At 36.0% G+C, this 19,864-nt stretch overlaps 1 protein-coding gene across 1 annotated transcript in view; it reads left to right on the top strand.

Annotated features, from left to right (window-relative positions):
* The window catches only part of RSRC1 (arginine and serine rich coiled-coil 1), a gene marked incomplete at its 3' end in the record, with an annotated part of 170,644 nt that overhangs the window by 57,951 nt on the left and 92,829 nt on the right, over positions 1–19,864 (top strand). Inside the window, exon 5 of the mRNA XM_080623604.1 lies at positions 14,434–14,470. Coding sequence (XP_080479730.1) covers positions 14,434–14,470 — 37 coding nt within the window. The remainder of the gene's footprint in view (positions 1–14,433; positions 14,471–19,864) is intronic.

Here is a 19,864-nt window from a genome sequence, read left to right as displayed (position 1 = left end):
CTTTCTCATTACTGTAGTTATGATAAATGACACAAGTGCCATGCATAGAATGGGCAAAAGTAAAGCCTTTAAAATGACTTTTTTTTTTTTGGGGGGGGGGGGGGTAGTGTGTTGTGTGCTTTTGTAGTATACCAAGAAATACATGGTTGGCTGTATCATATGTACAAAGATTGGCCTTCTGCAGATATTTTTTCCATGGTTTGTGCAAGTTCTGTCATTGCAGATGTACAAGAAATCCCAGGTATGAGGCAGAGTTTGCAAATTTTTTTCTATGGTTGAAGCAATTTCACCTATCTTACATACAGTTTGAACCCTTCTGTTTACCCTAGGTGTTAGTTTTGCTGTATTTCTTTCTGCTGCTAAGCAACAAAACACACACAGTTAACTGAACTGTATTTCCTTGTATTACATGTGGGTACAAGGCTTTCAACTTTACTTTTAAATTGCTTCAGTTGATTCTTCCAGTTCTACCATTAACTGTTGGTATTGGCACAACAGTTTCCCATCCAAATGCTAACCTTGCAGGCTGACCTTGTTGAGTGAAAGCCACAATGACCAATTGAAGGAGATATTTTATATATATATAAAAAAATATTTTTATATGTATAAAAATATTTTTTATGTATATATAAATGTATTTATATATATATATATAAATGTTATATGTTGTTTGCTTATGTTGTTACAGCATCATCCTGACCTGTTTTGAATTACTGAAATTTATTATGCGCAAATGTTCACATAACTTTCCAATATCTTGCTTGAACAGAAAATTAAGTAGGTGGCTTATCCTGTCATGATTGTGTAAAAGACCACTTGGTCCTGACCATTGTTACATAAATGTGTTTGATTACTTGGAACATTTCCAGTTTCTGGGGACACTGGCTTCTGGGGCTTCTTTGCGAGATGTAGTAATGTTGTTTATTGTGATTATAACTTTCAGCCAATACAGAAAATCTAGAACAAGATTAAATATTCTAGAGTTTCTCTTGGTTTGTTTGGTTTGTTGGGTTTTTTTCCCCAGTGATATCAATATGCTATTTCTGTAAATCAGTCAGTCTGCACAGTCATTCTGTATTCTGAATCTGTTCTATTCTTTTTTCTTAAGTCTGGCTTTAATCTCTTTCAGAGCACAGATACTCCAATATTCTCCAACATGGTCTTCTAATAGTAGTAGTTAGAAAAACATTCATGTTACTCTGTTTAACATCAGTAAGACTGTCTAGAATAGATTTCTTAGAGTGAAATAAGACAAATATGAACAGTACTGCAATAGAGAAAAATCCTTAGTTCTGATAGCATTATGGAGAAGCAAAATTGTTTGTTAGTGAACGGGTTGCTTGCTCTAGTGTCTGCTCCTCTTTTGAGAGAATATAAATGCTTGATTCACATACAGGGGCAACTAACTCTAGGATGTCTGCGGCTACCACCTTTAACTGTCTGACTTTGCTGTAAAAATTAACATTTTAGTGTAAACCAGCACTACTTTTGGCTTGTCTTAGACCATTGGTCTGTAATGGTTCAGGAAGTCCTTCGTAAGCAGCTGAGTAGGTGAGTGCTGGAGGGGATGTGTGGTCAGATAAAATCATTTCCATTGCAGAGTTCATTGTTTTGTGTCAATACGAAGTCTGTTGAGTGAGGTCTGTGTAGGTTCAGCATATCTCCTGTCCTAAATGATGTTAACTGAGGTGAACTGGAAAAGGTACAGCTAAAAATATGGGGTTTAAAGTAACTTCTATGGACTAATAAGTATCTAGCTCCAACTTATCTCTCTAGAGAAAACCAAAGAACAGTGCTGCTGAGAACTTGAAATAGGCTTTGCAATGTGTGGCCATGGTTTGTTAGTTAGGATTGTAACTTGAGGTGCTTGTTGGATATTCAGTGGGATATTTTGCAGGTTAGAAATTCTTTCCACCAGAAGTGCTTGCTCAGTCATGAGCCTGATCAGCCACATTTCCAGGTTTTTTGTGTGGTCTGTGAATCCTCTAGAAATTGCTGCTGTTGAATGATCTGGCTGCTTATTTGTTCAGAAGTTGTTTTCGTAGAATGTTTCACTTTTACCTCTAATATTTGCAAGTACAATAGGAAGTGCTGGTTTTAATCTTCAAGGTCCAAATTGCTTCAGATCCAAGTTTCCTTGGAGCCTGCCATGTTTATGGTACTTAATGTTTTCAGGAATCTCTTGGCTTTATATTAGAAAAATTACCTTTGAGGGAAATCTTGGTTGTAGAACGAGACGTTCTATATTCTTTTCTTTTCTTCTTATTTTGGTCCACTTGGTGGTAAATCAGTAGTGTGCAATACTAATTATTTTAATTTCATTGAAGGAATGCCAAAATACAAAATGCCTAGCAAGATTTCTGGTCTAGACTTTGGCTGGCCACTTCTCAGTTTGCTACATTTTGCAAAGCCAGTCCTGCTCTCCGTTTTCGCTGGAGACTTTCTTTGTGAACTACTGGGAATGATAAATGCCAAATAAAATAGATGATGTTAGTCTTCCATGGTAATAAAAGGTCAAAAGCATATTAATGAAAGCAAGCATTTAGGGGAGTGAAATGAGTAAGACCAATGTGATGTGATAAGAAACAGTACACTTGAGGCTTCATACACTTTCATTGTTAAGGAGGTTTTGGTGCAACTGAACCAACATGAAGTGTTTAGACAGCATTACTGGTTGTTTTTTCATTAGCTGCTTTGTGGGTTTTTTGGTGTGTGAGTTGTTGGGGTTTTTTTTGTGTAAAATATTTTTCAAAAACTATATATAATTATATACTGGAACTTGCAGTTTACTTAACTCACCATAGCACTTTGGACATCAAATTCTATGTAGCATCGGTGTTTTCAACACGGGCATAGCGATGTCCTGAAAATACATCTATTGCTTCTGAAGTCTCTCTCTGAGAACTAGATGTGAAATAAGCTCAAGACTAAAAAATTTTAGCATGGATTAATTGTTCTCAAATAATAACAGACTCGTAAATTATATAGTCAAAGGCCATTACAAATGCTGGAGAAAGAAATAACAAATAAGCAAGATACAGACCTATTAGTTATCTAGTGCTGCTGTTAAATTAGTGGAGAGTTAATTGCTCTTGGAATCAAGAGAACTGTTTGCCTTGTCTGATAATTTAAGGAAATTAGCCTGTTCTCTACAATCTTGCTGTAGCTGTATTAGGTACAAATGCACTCGAACTAGATCCAAGCGTGACAGATTATTTTTTTTTTTGACAACTCTGAAGGTCTTTTACTTGTATATTGGAATGTTATCATCATGATATGCTTCAGCTTCTGATCATTGTTATTGCAGGTATTTCAGAGTGCTTTTACCGTATTTCATGATTTGTTAGTAGACAGGTAGCCAGCATTGTTTTGGACTGAATGCTATAAAAACAAGTGGGAACATGCTCTAAATAGGACCATGTTAGTGATCCCTGTCAATCTCTTCTTCCAGATCTTCTTCAGGAGCTTCAGTTACCTGGTTTTGGTTTGGTTTATTTTTCTAACCTTTCCATTAATTTTAAAGCACTTTCAGGTGTTTTTTGTCACTGGCTGTTAGGCTTGGTTTTGGTCAGATATGTTTGAGATTTGCCAATCAATTTTTATTTTTTCTATTTTCATGAAATATTATTTCTTTCAATTTATTTGTGGCCAAGGAACTAATTTCCTATCAAGCTTGAGCAGCCTGAGCTCTACCTTTTTAGATTTTATAAGTTTGTCTTGAAACACAGCCTAACTTGGAAGTTGTTAGTAGAACATACAACATTCTTTGTGCTGAAAGTCAGACTTTAAAGAAACCTTTTTTGTATAGAATATACTTTCAGAATTCATCTGGGCTTTAACAGAATGGGCTTTTAGAAGAATCTGTGAGTCTTCTGCTTAAAAGGATCTTTGTGATGCTCTCCATAGCTTATAAACCTGAAAATATTTAAAAACATGTACAAAATTCCAGCATCATGTAGGATAAGATGGATTTGCTTGCTGAGGAGATATAGCAGAGGATGCGAATTGTACCATTCAAAAATAGTTATGGTGTGTTTATTTGAACTGAAAATGGTTGCAGTACCACAGTGATGGTAAATCATCTGGGTTTATTATTAAAGTGCCTGTTTAATTGTGAAACACTGTCTGAAACTCAAGTGTCTTGTGACTGGAAATGCTACTAGCTGTGTTAAACCATGACATGGTTAGCCGAGGTAGTTGAGACAGAAACTAAATATTCTGAGATCAAGTAGATCTGCTTTTTTTCAGGAGAAGGAAATTTTTTTACTGTGTGTAGGAATGAAAACCTATGCCTGTCTGGCATTTAAACGTATTTTAAACATTTAGAGTATATTCTGAGAGTGCCCTTGTGTTCTTTAGGGAGATAAATTCAGGCCAGATGAAAGAACGTAAAGAAATAAAAGTAAAGCGACAAAATGAAGCTGCAGGGACACAAAGAAGAACAGTGAAAAAGCATTTACAAATTGGATTTTTATACCTCCCAATAGTGATGCTTAAAAAAGCATGAGCTTTCAGTGTGCTAAAATTGGATCAAATACAGTCATAAGCAGTGGAATTACAGTAAAGTGGCACTTTGTGGGTCTCAGCTGAACTTGACCACGGTTGCCAAAGTGCGCACACATCTTCAGGAGGAATGGAAATGTGAAACTACCTTTCTTAGTCTTTGGCCATAAAATGTCAGTGTCCTAGGATTTGTTGGGTCACCCTGATCTTTCATCTGAGCTGTGGAAATTAAACAGTTGTGGATTTTAGAATTAAATACCTACCTTTAGTAAAGAATTACCCTATTTTTTATCTTTACTTTTCACTCTGAATGTCTGCTTTACAGAATGGAGGGTGGTTTGGAGTTTTGATTGGTTTTTTTGTTGTTCATTTTGGGGTTTTTTTGTGTTTTTACTGTGAGGGTGATGAGGCGCTGGCACAAGTTGCCCGGAGAAGTTGTGGCTGCCCCATCCCTGGAAGTGTTCAAGGCCAGGTTGAACAGGGAGGGCTTGGAGCAACCTGGTATAGTGGAAGGTGTCCCTGCCTGTGGCAGTGGGGTTGGAACTTGATGATCTGTAAGATTCCTTCCAACCCAAACCATTCTGTGATTCTATGATTTTTATTTTTGCTTTTATTTTCAATTTGTATATTTTGAAGCAGTACCAGCGTTTTATTACGGTTGCCTAGACAGAAAGGAAACACATCCCACATTTCTATGGCGTGTTTCTGGGGTTTTTTGGACTGTACTAGTTTTACCTAAAGCCATGACCTGCTATTTGAAATCCATCTGTTCACTTTCTGTTAACTGGTGTTTTAAGTGCAACATCTTGTGCTCTTTCAAGGTACTTCCAAAGTGTGTGAACTTTTAATTAATTTTTGTTTTCTTTTCAGGAAAGAGGGACAGTAATGCAGCAAAAAATTACTGTGTTTGACTAATGCTGCATCAATAAGTCATATATTTTTTAGTTTTATTACAGTATTTTTTTTTTAATTATAAGAACATCTCTGTTTAGAACCTCGAAAGAAACTTGTGAAGAGTAAAGAACAAAACCAAAGCCTGTGAGTCTGCCAGTAATGTCTGGTGTTTAGATTTCTCATAAAAGAAACCCTTAGTAGAAAGAAGAATTTGCACTGGGGGTGTGTGGAAAAACTTCTCTGACTTGTAGTGGTGGATGATAAAGATGATAAAAAATTTCTTTGTAAAGTAAGGAGGTAGCATAAGAAGTGACTGGCAAGGTGGGTCCCTGATTTTGAAGAAAATTATTTATGCTGATGAAAAAAGTAAATAAAATGTATCTACAGATGGGTGTTCGCAGTGCGCTTGTTGCCTTTGATTATAGTTAACAGACCCGAGGCTGGATAAGTTTAACTTGGTTAAGATATTAGATATAGAGATCAGCTTTGCTCTGTGAACTAAGATCGATGGGAACTGAAAGAAGGAAAGGAAAAAAGAAAAAAAAAAAAAGAAGGGAAAGATTTAGCGACTTGTTTGTGAAGTTGGTATAGAAGATTTAAATTGTGGCTGTAGAATATTCAATAATAGAATGTGTAACTGTACAATGCAGCCTAAACATGCAGAGGTAGTATCTTACAATAGGAATTTTGAGTAGTGAGCAAAAGCGTAAAGGGTTTTGGGACTTTTTGGGGGTGGTTCGTTTCTTTTTTGGTTTTTCTTGTTTGTTTGTTTGGCCTTTTTTTTTTTTTTTTTTTTTTTTTTTTGTCTTTTCAGGAAGAATGCATAGAACAGAATTTTATGGGTTTTTTTTAAACCAAATTCTAGATTAACTTGTTTCATAGGCAGTGTCTTTAATTGGTAACTTTATTGAATATGCAATGAGGAACTAGTTATTGTTTCCCTAAGCACAATTTTCTTGAGCATTTACTATTTTTTGTACAGTTTTTAATTAATTTAGACAGGGATGGATCCTGGGATGGATGTTGTTTCAGTGTGGTGCACTGAGATGCATATTCTTGAAGTATTCATGAAACATCATTACATGACTTGTTTAATGTGTGTAGATAGGTTAAAAAAATCCCCAACCAAACAAACAAAACAGGCGTGGTGTGATTTTAATTTTTATTTTTTTTTTAATTTTATTTTATTAATATCAACAGACTGAGGGCCTGAAGGAATAAAGGAAGTGAATGGACACCAATGTATCCAAATATCTCATTTTGCCTAAAAGCAAGTGCCGGCAGATAAATGCCCATAAAGGGATTTCTTTCTTAAGCCCCATGGATTCTTTTTTTTTTTTTTTTGCAACTTTTTGTGTGAGTTAGAAATGAAAACCATTCATCTACTGCCCCAAAGAACGGCCTTATTGAATGGAATAACAGTGTAATGTACCATTGAAGGCAGGATTGAAAGTGATTATCTTGTTAACTCTTGACAGTTACCGCCAGCTTGAAATAGAACTGGCAGGCTTGATTTGCAAATGAATTAGAGCTTTTTCATTTTGTGCCAGGATCATCTTTTTATATTCTGATATGACAGATGCTATGTTCCATGCTTTTGTTTTTCAGTTTTATACTTGCAAATAAAACCCAAAAGATTATGATAGTAATTTTATTTGCATCTTTTCTCTAGGAGTTTATTCTTTGTCTAGAAGTTTTTAATCTTATATTTTTCAAAAATTTGTTTAAGAATAGTATTGTTCCTACAGAATAAAATTTCATTAGGTTAAGTACAGTAGTAATTGGGTGAATGAGGAGGATTTAGAAGCTTCCCGAAAATGGAAAATTGATTGTACTTAAATTGTTTTATTGCTTAGAACATTTAAATTTTCTCAGTGACTTAGATTTAATATTCTTCAATACTGAGAGTTGAGTGCAGCTGAGAGGGAAATATCAGGTTTTTAAATATTTATCCTAACAGTATGCTAATAGAAATACATGTGTAATTAGTTTCCAGCTTAATGCTGATACAGTGTGTTTATATTCTGCAGTCATCCAAACACAGATGGTAAGGTGTTAGGTATGATAATTATTGTGCACTCTTTATATGTTCCTCATTAACCTGTAACACTCTTTACTAGTCCAGAGAGTTTTTACTATAGTTATGCTTACCAACATTAAAACTTGCTCTGCTTTGTTTAATATTCAGTGCAGCCTTCTGTGCATTTACACTGCTGGGCTTTTTGCTACTTTTGTAATCTATTTTGTACTTTGAGGCTAATTAGCAACACTTCCTACTACCTCTAATGTCCATTATGGAAATGTTTTCATACACTTTCACCTACAGGATATGTTTTAATTGAATATCTACTAAATAATATTACAGAAAAGGTAAAACAGGCCAAAGCTGTCTAATTTATTTAAGACTGGTTAACAGAGACAGTGACATTCCAAAGACCGAAGCTTAATTGCTTATGTTTGCTAGGAATGCAGACATTGTTAACAAGGTTTTACTCTTTCTGAAGGGAACCCGGTGCACAGAACAGGACAGAAATCCCCCCAACCAACCAAAATCCAGGGGAAGTGGTGGGGGGGAACCCAACAAAAACCTCCAAGGACTTGCATGTTCTGAGGTCCTTTGAATTGCCAGGTTTATCTGAGGAATGCCTTGAAATGAAAACCAGGATAAAGAAACCTGCTTTGATAATTTATGGGATTTTTATATCTGACCTGAAGTCTTGGTAAAACAGAATTGGGAGCTTTTGTGAGGTAGTTATTTTGGCTCATATTTACCTGGGAAATACTTATGCAGAAAAAGGGTTTGGTCAGTTTTGGTTTTCTTTTTTTTGTTTGTTTGTTTTGTTCTGTTTGTTTGGGGTTTTTTTGGGGTTTTTTTTCAGGATCTGTTTGAAAATATTGATTCTATCAACACTGTCTTTTGCTCTGTCTTTCCCTCCTGCTCCCCTCTTCCTCGCCTCCCTCAGATTTAGTTTCAGTATTCATTTAAATTGCATGAAATCTTAAATTTTACTCTGTGAGTCAGGGTTATCTATCCTCCCCCCTCCCCCCCCCAATATTTAATAAGGTCTCTTGGGTACTGATTTTTCTTCTCTCTAGGATAACATATTATGGAAATTGTTTCACCTTGTGTCCTATTTAAAGTCCCTGGTTTTAGCATGATTCAATTTACCTTGCATTATATTCTGCTGAGTTCTTCAGCAGTTCCCAGTTATTCTGTATGTGTTTATGTATGGGGGTAACTTCTGCTTTTCTTCCTGCTTTTGATAAGTGACCTTCATATGTTCTTCTTGAATCTTTGTTACATTTAAATTTGTTGGTAATTGGCCAAACTTCCTACCGTTTTTTCCCGAGTGAATAAATTATTTGGATGACCGGAGTGAGGGAGCCACAGAGCACTTCACCACCAGCTTTAGAGTGTTTACACTTCAGGATCATTTTCAAATCATTTGAATCTGATATTATGTAAGAGCAAAACAGCATTCCATACTTTTTCAAAAATATCATGGATGCTTTTCCTATCAGAGTATATGATTTCCTAAGCATTTGCTCTTTTGGTTCAGTTTGTTCTGCACAAAAAATTAGAAAGAGAAGCATAAAATGACTAGTTTAGTTATATCTCGTCTTGCTGAGCTCTTATGTGCAAAAGAAAGTTCTCAGCTAATATATTTTACTGGGTTTCTGAATACTTAGTGCCATCAGAATAACAGCTGGATTACTGGAGTTTCTGCTGGTGTTTTTTCTCACCCATAGCCTCTCTGATGTTGGCATCACATGATAAATTATTTTCATGGATTTATTTTGTAGTCATTTTATTGATTTGTTTGATCTCCAGTAATGGAACAAAACAGGGTTTTAGATAGGAGCCAGAGTTCTTAAAGCCATTACAACTGTGAGGGGATTGTGAGGTACATGTAGTACTGAGGATCTTTCTGTAACATACATAAGTAGTAGATTGCGAAGATTTTTATTTTAGTTATTGGTAATATGGTTTGCATACATTATTTGGCTACTTTCAAAAAAACAAGAAAGTATTTTTCTTTCTTCTTTGTATAGGAGAGGCAGGAGGGAATAGCTTTCTTTTATGGGTTTCTCTTCTTTCCTTTTGTATGTTCCCTTTGGGGTCAGTTCCACTTACGGCTACAAAAACAGAGCCTTACTTTTCTTTATAGCCGAGAAGAGCTTAAGTAGTAGTGTTGAAGAGCAACATGTTTCTTGGAGTTCTGTTTCTTCATATTATGTAGTCTTTGCCAGCAGTTCTGCCAGGTCACTGATGTGATATCAGACCAGCTTGTCATGAGAAGTCAATAGGAATTTACCTGTTCACTCAGGACTATCAGCACTGACCTCTTGAAGGTAGTATTGAAGGAGAGGACAGGCATAGGGCTTAGATTTTTATGTGATCTTTGTTGTGTCTTTCAGAGCCTACTGAAATAAGTAGCTATGGTCTGAAGTCAGATTTGGAAACGCTAGCCTATAATTTTACAGAAAACACAACAATATAAAAAAACCCTATAAAATTTAGTGGAATGTGATGGGAGTACCCATTTCTAAAAAATGTGTCCAGGCCACTTTGACTCTGAAGATGAAATTCAAGCTAGTTCAGGGAAAAACTTCAAATATGTAGTACCTTCTGAACAGTCACTGGGCAAATGTAATAATTGTGTGATTTTATTCTAGTTGCTGCTGACAGAAAATACATTTTTCTATACTAGGCTTTTTTTTTTTTTTCTGGAGTTGAGCAAAGGCATGATCTGGCAGTGACTATTTTACTCCTGATGTCTGGCTGTTCTGTGAGCTTAAAATTAGTTGGTGAAGCTATTACAGAATATAATATGTTTTAAATGTTTGCCTAAGTGCAGCACAAAATGGTGATAAGGTCACAAGCGCATCGTACAGGCTAATCATTCAGTTGTGATTAAGTTGTGTGTATGAGCACACACAATGCCTTTTTCCAAAATGTGCATGTGAGATAAAAGTTAGAAAAACCGTTAAAAGCTTCAAGACCCCCAGTCTAGCAGGTTTTGCATAATATGTTTATACTGCTTTGTGTTGCTTGTATTAGTGAGTGTTTAATATATTGTTACCTGCTGAAGTTCATAAAGAAGCTCTGAAGAGATTCAGCTCTTTATTTTAAGGTCATTTATCTAGAATACAAGTGGGGATTGATAACATGCAAACGAAAATAGTGTGCTACTCCAAGAAAGACCTGTGGGGAAGACCATTCATGACAGTAAGCAGAGAAGCATGTTAACGTGAGGATAAAGAACATGAGAACATGAAGTTGTTCCAAGAACATCTTCAACTGTGAGGTTCTTAATCCATGAGTAATACTGGGACAAAAAAGGGATTAATTTAAAATGATACTTGACACATTATTGAAAGGATTAGGTGATGTGCTTGTTGATTGATCCAAGAAAAATTTTAGGGTGAGAGAACTTTATGAAAATTATCTGTAACCACTTGGCATAATACTGCCTGATAAACAACGTTAACATGTTGGCATTCATGAAGAGTGGAGTTAAAAGGCCTTTATTTGAAAGTGTAGTGCAGCCTGACCTGAGATGATATGTATGACCTTTTTCTTTGCAGCTTATAGTTAATTTTGTGGAACTGGAGGGGATTCTGCCAAAGGCCTTGATAATGATGTGATGATTTATTTATTCAGTTGGCTTCTGAGGAGATAAGTCAGGTATTGGGACTGTTTAGCATGGAGTTCTGGCCACTGAGACAGTCTGGGGCTGGAGCACTTGAATTGGGAGGGAACTTGAGGGACTGGAGGAGATGGCTCTGAGGGCACTTGACAGCAGATGCCCAGCCTGATGAGGAGGGAGGTCACTGAGACTTTTGGACTAGATAAAAAAGAAGATGCTCCTGGTGAAGACATTTAATCAGCAAGACAAGTTGCCCAGGGAGGCTGGATAAAACCCCGAGAAGCCTGGTCTGGCCTTAGAGCTGACCTCCTGTGAGCAGGCTGTAGGGCTACCGACCTACAGAGGCCCTTTGACCTGAATTATCCCATTTTATCCAGAGATACAGATAATCCATAGAATTATTCTATGGCCTATGGATTTTAACAGAAAAGCTATAGCAAAGGATATTATTAACTACAAATATAAGGCAAGTATTGAGAATGAGATGATAACAACTTGAGAGGAAATTAAGAACAAGACTGGTTATTTTTCATTTGGAATACGTTCTTAAAATTGCAGAATACTCCATCTAGTGCTAGTGAGTATTTTTAGTTTAGTTTACTGGCAAAGGAACTAGCACTAATAAGTTAACACTATCTCAACTGGTTACCTATGCTATGGTTTTAAGTAATTGAAAAGCTGGGTCCACTTGCTTAATGGAATACCTGACTTCTTGTTGTTACAGGTCCCTCATGACCATGATTCAAATGTAGCTGCATTTTTTTCCCCTTGCATTACCAAAAGCTAACATATGGATTAGCAAGAGAATTACTATTTTTAAGGTACAATTTTAAAATATATATATGCACATGGACTAGTACTTTACAGCACAAAGTCTTGGCTGTAGTGGGGAAACACATTTCCAGAGCTTCTCTGGTGGAAAGAATTAAGACTCAGGAATAAAACCAAACTTGCCTAACAAAACAAAAGAATAAATGTGGTGCACTGGGGACAGGAGGAAAGGAAAATAAGTATCTTGTTGGGAACTGTGTGGTGTAAAAATTGAATAAAACATTAATACTTGATAATGATATAGAATTAATGTAACTCTCTTGTGGTGTTCCTTTATAGGAGTATTATAATACTGGATGTGCATAAAACTGTTCTTGCCTTTTATTTGTGGTGTTTTAGAGTACGAACGATTAAGGTATTTGGTAGACATCTAAGGTTACGTGTTAAAACGAGCTGTAGCAACAGATCTGATTTGGCATAACACAGAATTTGAAATATAGCATTAACAGGAGTATTATTTGTATAACTATTTTTTAACCGGGAAGATAAAATTATGCCCTGGCTTCACTAGTTGTCGCCGCTGATGGATGCACGGCAGCCTCCAGCTGGAAGAAGGTTTTCATTGGAAGTGACAGGTGCCACAAGGTTTATTTAGGACAACCTCAACCTTGTCCTGGTTAGTTTGATAATGTTTGCCTTATGTATGTTCAACTGCTGTATTTCCTGTGTTAGAGCCTTGCGTTACACCAATATTGCTATCTGTGCTGCCTCAACTACAAATTGGATGAACAGCCAGTGACACTTTTTCAATATTATTACATTAAACCAAGTGGATTTTGATTGATAACCTAATATTCAACTAATGCAAAACATCAATCATGGCAAGTATATTAATTATTTAATATTGCAGTCTAATTCAGAAATCGATGTGCTGCATGAGGGAAAGGGAAACTTACTGTTCCCAGAAGACCTAAGACAGAGAATGATTAAAAAAAAACCCCAACCCTGCTGTACTCTTGTGTGTTAGTTCGATACAAATCTTTATTCATTTGCCAATAATCTCTTCGCATTTTCCACTTCAGGACCTTTTTTATCAGTTTTGAGACCTATAATTGAATTAAGTCTGCTTTCAGCACAGGGAAAAAGGAGCTGCACAAATATTGATGAAGTCATGACAGGGATGGCGCAGGAGACAGACCACTAACAGGGCAGGTTTTATACCAGTAGTTGGGAGCATCTGTATCTTGGATCCTGCTTCCAAAGTAATTTAATTATTTAAGGTCATTTAGCACCTCAAAAATAGATGTGGGAGATTATTTCTATTTAAATATTGTCTGAACACAATAATAAGTTCTGATTGGAGAATATAGAATAGTAGTGTAAGGAAAGTGCATCTTTTTCTCCATCTTTTTGTCTTGCTTCATTCATGATACATTCAAATAGAACAAAGGTATGTAGCAGACTTTTTTGAAAGCTTTATAAAATCATAAATAAAAGCTTTATGTGAAAATTCCAAAATACTGTACAGCGAGGTGGTAAAATGCATACTTTAATGTAGCCTTATTCAGTATCTAGTAAAATTTCATACATACAATCATTTTTTGGTGTAACTTCCCATTATACCTTTCCCAGCCTGTAGCAAGCGCTAAAGAGAATGGAAGCCTCAGTCTCACACACTTAGAGGAATGAGCAATTTGGTTGGGTCTTTTGCTCCTGTAGTTTGATATTTTTTAATAATTTGTTGAAAAAATAATATTATAAATACATACTACACTGAAACCCTTGTGGGGTGGTTTCTCCTTATTTGCCATTGTTGTAGCACATCTTCCTCAAGAGGTACAGTTACATTTCTTGTAAGCAGGTGGAACGTGAAGTCGACGAAAGCAGAAGCTAGCCTCCTTGTTTAGTAGCTTGGGATTTAAGGATTTTAAAATTTGTTTTGTTTCAAATTTCTTTCAGGCTAATTTTTTTTATGTATCAGGATTTGTTAAGGAATAATTTTCACTCTGAATTCTCCTTGCTTTTCAGTGTTTTTACTCTGATAAATTGGTCCGTTTTTTTCACAGCTGTCTTTATGCAACGTTACTTCACATTTTTCTATCTGTACATTTGTACGTTTTTCAGCTGTCAGGAGTCAAGTGCAAAGTTTCACTATGCTTGCCGTGACCTTGTTAGTTATTATACAATTTATTCAGTCCATCACCTTTGTAAATAGTCACAGAATTTTATTATTGAAGTAGTGGCAAAGCAGAACCATGAACCACTGAATGTGGATTTGATAAATTGCATTATGCACGGTCTTGTTTTATTATTTTCAGTATGAATAGTGAGATAATTATGTTAAAAATCTTGTTTTTTAAATGACTGTCCTTTTGCATGGCTGGAGTTTATAGCAGTTTCCAGGCAGGTAAAATTTGAGGTTTTAAATCTGTAGTTGTGCATAAGGTTAATTAATATAGTTAACACTTTTTAGGTGTTGCAGTGATTAAGGTATTAAAAGTAAAAGATTTTATGTACTTAAGAAATTACATGGCTTTGACATTTCTGAGTTAAACAGAAATTGTTGTAGACAAGGGTTTAGCAACTATTTAGAACTTTTGTTCTTCTGTTACAGGGACTCTGGAAACATCAAAGCTGGATTAGAACATCTGGTAAGTTTTAATTTTCTCTTGAACATTTGCATCATCTTTGATATCTGCATTCCAAATGAACACTTTTGAATGAGCTTTGAATACCTTGAATTGAGAAAGTCAACCATTTCCCAGAGGGTCAGCTTACTGTTATTATGTGAAGGCACTTACATTTTCATTTATCTTACCATTTCAAGGGAATTTTAATTTTTTTAAATTACTTTTTTTGATGCAGAGATGAAATAAAATGGACTACAATCCTTGGATTGATGATTGCCTTAATTATAAACAAAAATTGTTTGGTGTTGGATTTTTGGCATATCCTGATCTGAAAACAACAAACTTGTGATTAAAAAAAAAAAAAGACACACGCACCACCAAATATTACATGCATAAATATGGTATGTTTTAGTAATTTGAAGTCTTTGAAAGAAGTGCATAGCTTTGTTTTGTTCTCTTGTCTTTGCTTTATGAATAATGGATTGACTTAAATTCCATTCAGTGCTGCAGTAGAAAGTAATAATTGAGGTGCAAAATATTTTTGGTTTAAGTAAGCATATTAAAACTGCAAGTGATAGCAAAGCATACTTAGCATTAAAAACTAATCAGTTGATCAAAACTGGAAAAAATACAATACTGTCACAAGTCTGAAACTCATTGAGCCTAGGATGTTAGTATCAGCAATCATCAGAACATTAAGTAGTTCATCTTAACAGATTTTTAAATCCCATTAAATCAAAATATTTGCTATTAATGGCATGTATGTCTCAGTACATCATGAGAAGCGTTTAATTTAATGTTTAATTTTTTTCATATAAAAATAATATATACTGTTCTATACTCCTATTAAAATAATATCATAGTGTATTGCATGAGCATTTGAAAAAAAAAATTGCTGTTCTGTTGTTGATTTTGATTTTGGGAGTCACTTGGGAAATATGATTTGTAGGAGCTTGTGTACCAATATCTTCTTGGAGTAAGAGCAGGATGAAAAGGATGTATATTCCGGCATAGTTGTCAATAGTTTCCCTTTATAATGGTGGCATATTAAATGTTCCATTGCAACTAGTATTTTGAATCTGTAAATAGAATAAATAGCTGAGTGTTATGAATAGTTCTTGGAGCAGTTTGAAAATTAATCTTGTTTGCTAGTTCCATTGGTATCCTGCATGCTACTTGAATCTCTTAAATTTTTAAAATGTTTCATTCCTCTGCTAGTGTCAGGTAGTTGTAATCTGATGAGTTCAGAGAATTTTTCTAATGCATTATAAAGATGCTGTAGTCTTGACAGATGACCATGACGGGTACTTTTTCTAAATTGGGAGTGCTGCGCTAGCGAGAGCTGCAGGTCTGATTTATAATGTCACCTCACCCCAGCAGGTGCAGGAGAAGAGGCTTAATGGGCTTTGCATAGTGGGAGTAGGTGGACCAGGAGTGGGGTGCACTGGTTTTAAGGGCTTCTCTGGGATTTGTGGAAAATGAACTGGAAAGATTGTCTGCAGTGTAATGCTGCCTTAACTTCTTTTCAGGGTAACTCACTATATATTGGAATAAAAATTTAACTTCATTAAATGTGTTAGCTGCTTTGTATTTCTCTGAAAGATGTGTCAAAACCCTCCAGGTCTGAGAATTCTGTGATCTTATAAGATACGTCCTGGGAATGGGTACTCAAGGAAATAAACTGTTTCCCAAGACACTCGGAGATGGGAGTATTCATTCTGGAAACTGTTGGTTAGCTCAACATTATGTCAGATAGGTTCACAAAGACCTTTTGGACTCCAGTAAATTATAGGGACATTCCATGGAAGAATTAAGCCATATGATTGCTTTAAATTACTGCATCTCCAAATACTTGTAAGGAAGCTTTCCACCCTAAAAAAAAAAAAGAACCAACAACAAAACAAACCCAAAAAAGATTCTTTATCATTGACTTGGTAATCTGTTATCTAATCCCTTTGGTAAAAGGGTGTGTTTTACAGTTTGGGATATAATCCTTATGGGGTCTGTATGTTCCCATTTATCTGTGTGCATATCCCATTCAATCGATTGAATCCTATTTTACTGCTTACCCATGTTTCAGTAAGTCCTGCCATCCTGGTATCTAGCATCTAGCAACACATCAGAGTGAAATAAAGTCGTATAACAACTGTTGTTAAAAATAAAAAAAGGTCCTTTCCAACCCTAACCATCCTATGATTCCATGATTTGGAAATCCTTCCAGTTTAAAAACATGCTCTTATAAACAGAAATACTGTTTTGTAGATTGGAGAACTGTCCAGCAGATCCATGTGCCTGTTTCTCAGTCAGTCAGAGCTGGCCCTCCTGGAGTTGCTGTGCCAGTTGCTGCTGCTGTGTGGAATGTCTATCCGGTCTGTTTGCCTGACCATGTGAGCATGCCACAGCTGCACTCCCTGCTGACCACCAGGACTTAGGTCAGCTCAGAATTTCAAATTCAAAGAATTTGGGTGGTTATTTGCTGAATTAGACTCAGCAATTCCTTTCCTGAATAACAAATTCTAACAAACTGGAAAAACCTTGTCATAGAGGATTATATATCTGCAACCCTGCATAGGTCCTGTTTTCTATTAATAGCTCTTCCTAATAAGAAGCATGGAGCCTTCCTTGTGGTTTATTCATTAGAGACGCCTCATTTGTGTCTTTTGTATAACATTTCAAAGCAATAACCTGCTTGTCCTTGTGGTCAAGCAGCAGAGTCTCTCTGTTTTAAATGGTGAAGGGCAACCTGTCATTAATAGCTTGTTTAGCCCATCAGTGGTTTGTAAGAATATAGTTATTGTCTGCCAAGAATGCAGGCACTCCCCGTGTTAATCAATAACCCCCAGCAGGTGCGGATCACACTCTTGTGAAGCTGACTATGGCAGTGCTTGTGCATAGCTCTGCCAAGGAAGCTGCTGGAGATCTCTGTTTACACTTCTAATTGCATAATGTCTCATAGGTAGCATATATTGAGGTCACTGATTCATAACTAATACTGCTTAACTCTGTCTGGCAGCTCCTTGGGGTTTTTAAAGAGATCTTTGTTAGAATAATTTATATAACCAACCAACCAACAAACAAACAAAAAAGCAAACAAAAAAACCCAACAACCAAAACAACACCCTCCCAAAAAAAGAAAACACAAGCAAACAAAAAAAAGGCCCTCTTTTGTCCAGAAAGTGTTAATATTCATTTACTAGGCATCACTATCTTTTTCCTTGGAGCTTGAGTTTGGTGGTTGACCCCTCACTGATTTCTACTGGCTTAGTTTCAGACTTCTGGTGGTTACAGCTCAGTGGTCCTAGGATGGCTACTGGACAATGTCTAATAGAATTGTTGGCTTTCTAATGAGCTATAAAACCAAGCAGCCAAATATTTGTGTTCACAAACAATTCATTAACACTTAATATGAGTAATTATGTTTATTTTGATATCCTGGCAAAATTCCTTGCTGGTCAATTATATTCTGGAAGCTTGAATTCTCTCCTATTGAAGAAGCATCAGGCTGAATAGATGTTGGGTTTTTTTTCCTATTGAAATTCTATTTAATTGAAAATGAGATTTTTTTTTTTTCCCCCCACAACTTTTTATATCTATGTGTGTGTGTGTGTGTGTGTATATATATTACTAAGCATTCCTTTCTCGCATGTCCTTTCCTAAAATGCTAATCATCAAAACCTGAAAAAAATTCCCTTGGAAAAGCACCATGATGTTCCTGGAGTTGTAATTTTCAAGCCCTATCTCCCATTCTTAGTTTCTAACCAAACTCCCCTCCTGAGTGAGGTCACTGGTGAGGAAGTGATCCTCTAGAGAGGCTAGCTTTAGTCCAGGAGATAAGAGACAGCATTAGAGGAGAGCTGGAGCATGGATAGGGTGCAGTAATGGCAATTTAGTGTGGGATTCACTTTCTGTGAAGTCTCCCCAGTCTGGCACAAGAATAGCCACGTGGGCAGTGTGCACAAGTGGATATGAATGGGTTGCTTGAACTGTATAACTGCCTTTTTTTCCCATTTGAGCAATGGGATTAGTATATCCCTATGATGGGGCAAGAATATTTAGCCTGGAGCCACCTACTTAAGGAAGCAGTTGTGCAGAAAGTCTTCTAAAGAAGGGGCATTATCATGAAATAAAAATATGCAAGTAAAGTCTTTTTCTGTCATCAAGAAGGTAATCAGATTTGTGGAAGAGAAATAGTGCTGAAAAGTGCTAGTGGTATAACGCTTGTAGATCTTAGTCTGTAGCTTGTGATGTCATGAGAAATGCTGATCTATTTCTTTTCTCGTTCCAGTCATTCATGTGTCTCTCTCATTTACTGCATGGGTACAGAGTTAAGGCATTTTACATACGAGGTGGTTTGCTTATAGTAGCTCTTAGAATGGTGAAGGTTTGCTGTCTCTTCAATTGGAGACAAAAAATTCAACTTGAATCTTTTTGATAATTTGTTTCATAAAAGGTAGTAGAATAGATACATAGGTAATTCCTTTTGAAGTATGAGGTGTACAAACACAGCTGGTGATCCTGTCTTCCTTTTGCATTGAGCCCAAAAAGTCATTGACTAGCATGAGGTTACAACTGAAAGCACTGCGTTCCTCAAAGGTGAAAATGCGTAGCTGCAGATGGACACAAAGGACCTGAAGGGAGAAGCGGTGTGTTCCTGCAATATTAACATTAGATGGGAAGGAAATAAAATCTTACATGCATTTCAAAATAAATACTTAAATATTTTAAATGTCAATTTTATCAACATATGGAGTATAGATGATAGTTTTCATCATGTGACTTCTAACACACTAAGAAATCCAGTCACCAGTGTTCATAAAATGGTTTATGTGCATGACACAACTGTGGAAACTGCTACTCCTGATTAAAAATGCTCCATACGGAACAGAGAATTGGGCGTGTTTAGTAAGCTTTATGTATGGATGCTCACAATTTAGAAGTATTCAAAACATATGATTCGTCAAACATTTTAAAGAGATCTTTTATGTTTACCTTTTTTCAAAGTAGATGAGAGGAAATGGCCTGAAGTTGCACCAGGAGAGGTTTAGATTGGATAGTAGGAACAATTTCTTCACTGAAAAGGTTGTCAAGCACTGGGACAGGCTGCCCAGGGAAATGGCAGAGTCACCATCCCTGGAGGGGATTTAAAAGATGTGTAGATATGGCACCTAGGGTCGTGGTTAGTGGTGGACTTGGCAGTGCTGGACTCAATGATCGTAAAGGTCTTTCCAACCTAAACAATTCTGTGATAAATAATACCATTTACTATAATTTGGTTGGTAATATTTTGGTAACCTGGACCAAAAGAAACCTTCTAATTTTCATCACTTAATTAATAAGTGATAATTTCACTTTGTCACGTTACTGTTAAAGTATTATTCTCCATGTAAATCCCCCAACTGAATTTTCCTAGCAGGT

This window comes from Psittacula echo (assembly GCF_963264785.1).
Source record: "Psittacula echo genome assembly, chromosome: 7".
NCBI classification, from domain to species: domain Eukaryota; kingdom Metazoa; phylum Chordata; class Aves; order Psittaciformes; family Psittacidae; genus Psittacula; species Psittacula echo.
The sequence above is the reverse complement of the archived record's forward strand: the minus strand, read 5'-3'. Positions and strand labels throughout refer to the sequence as shown.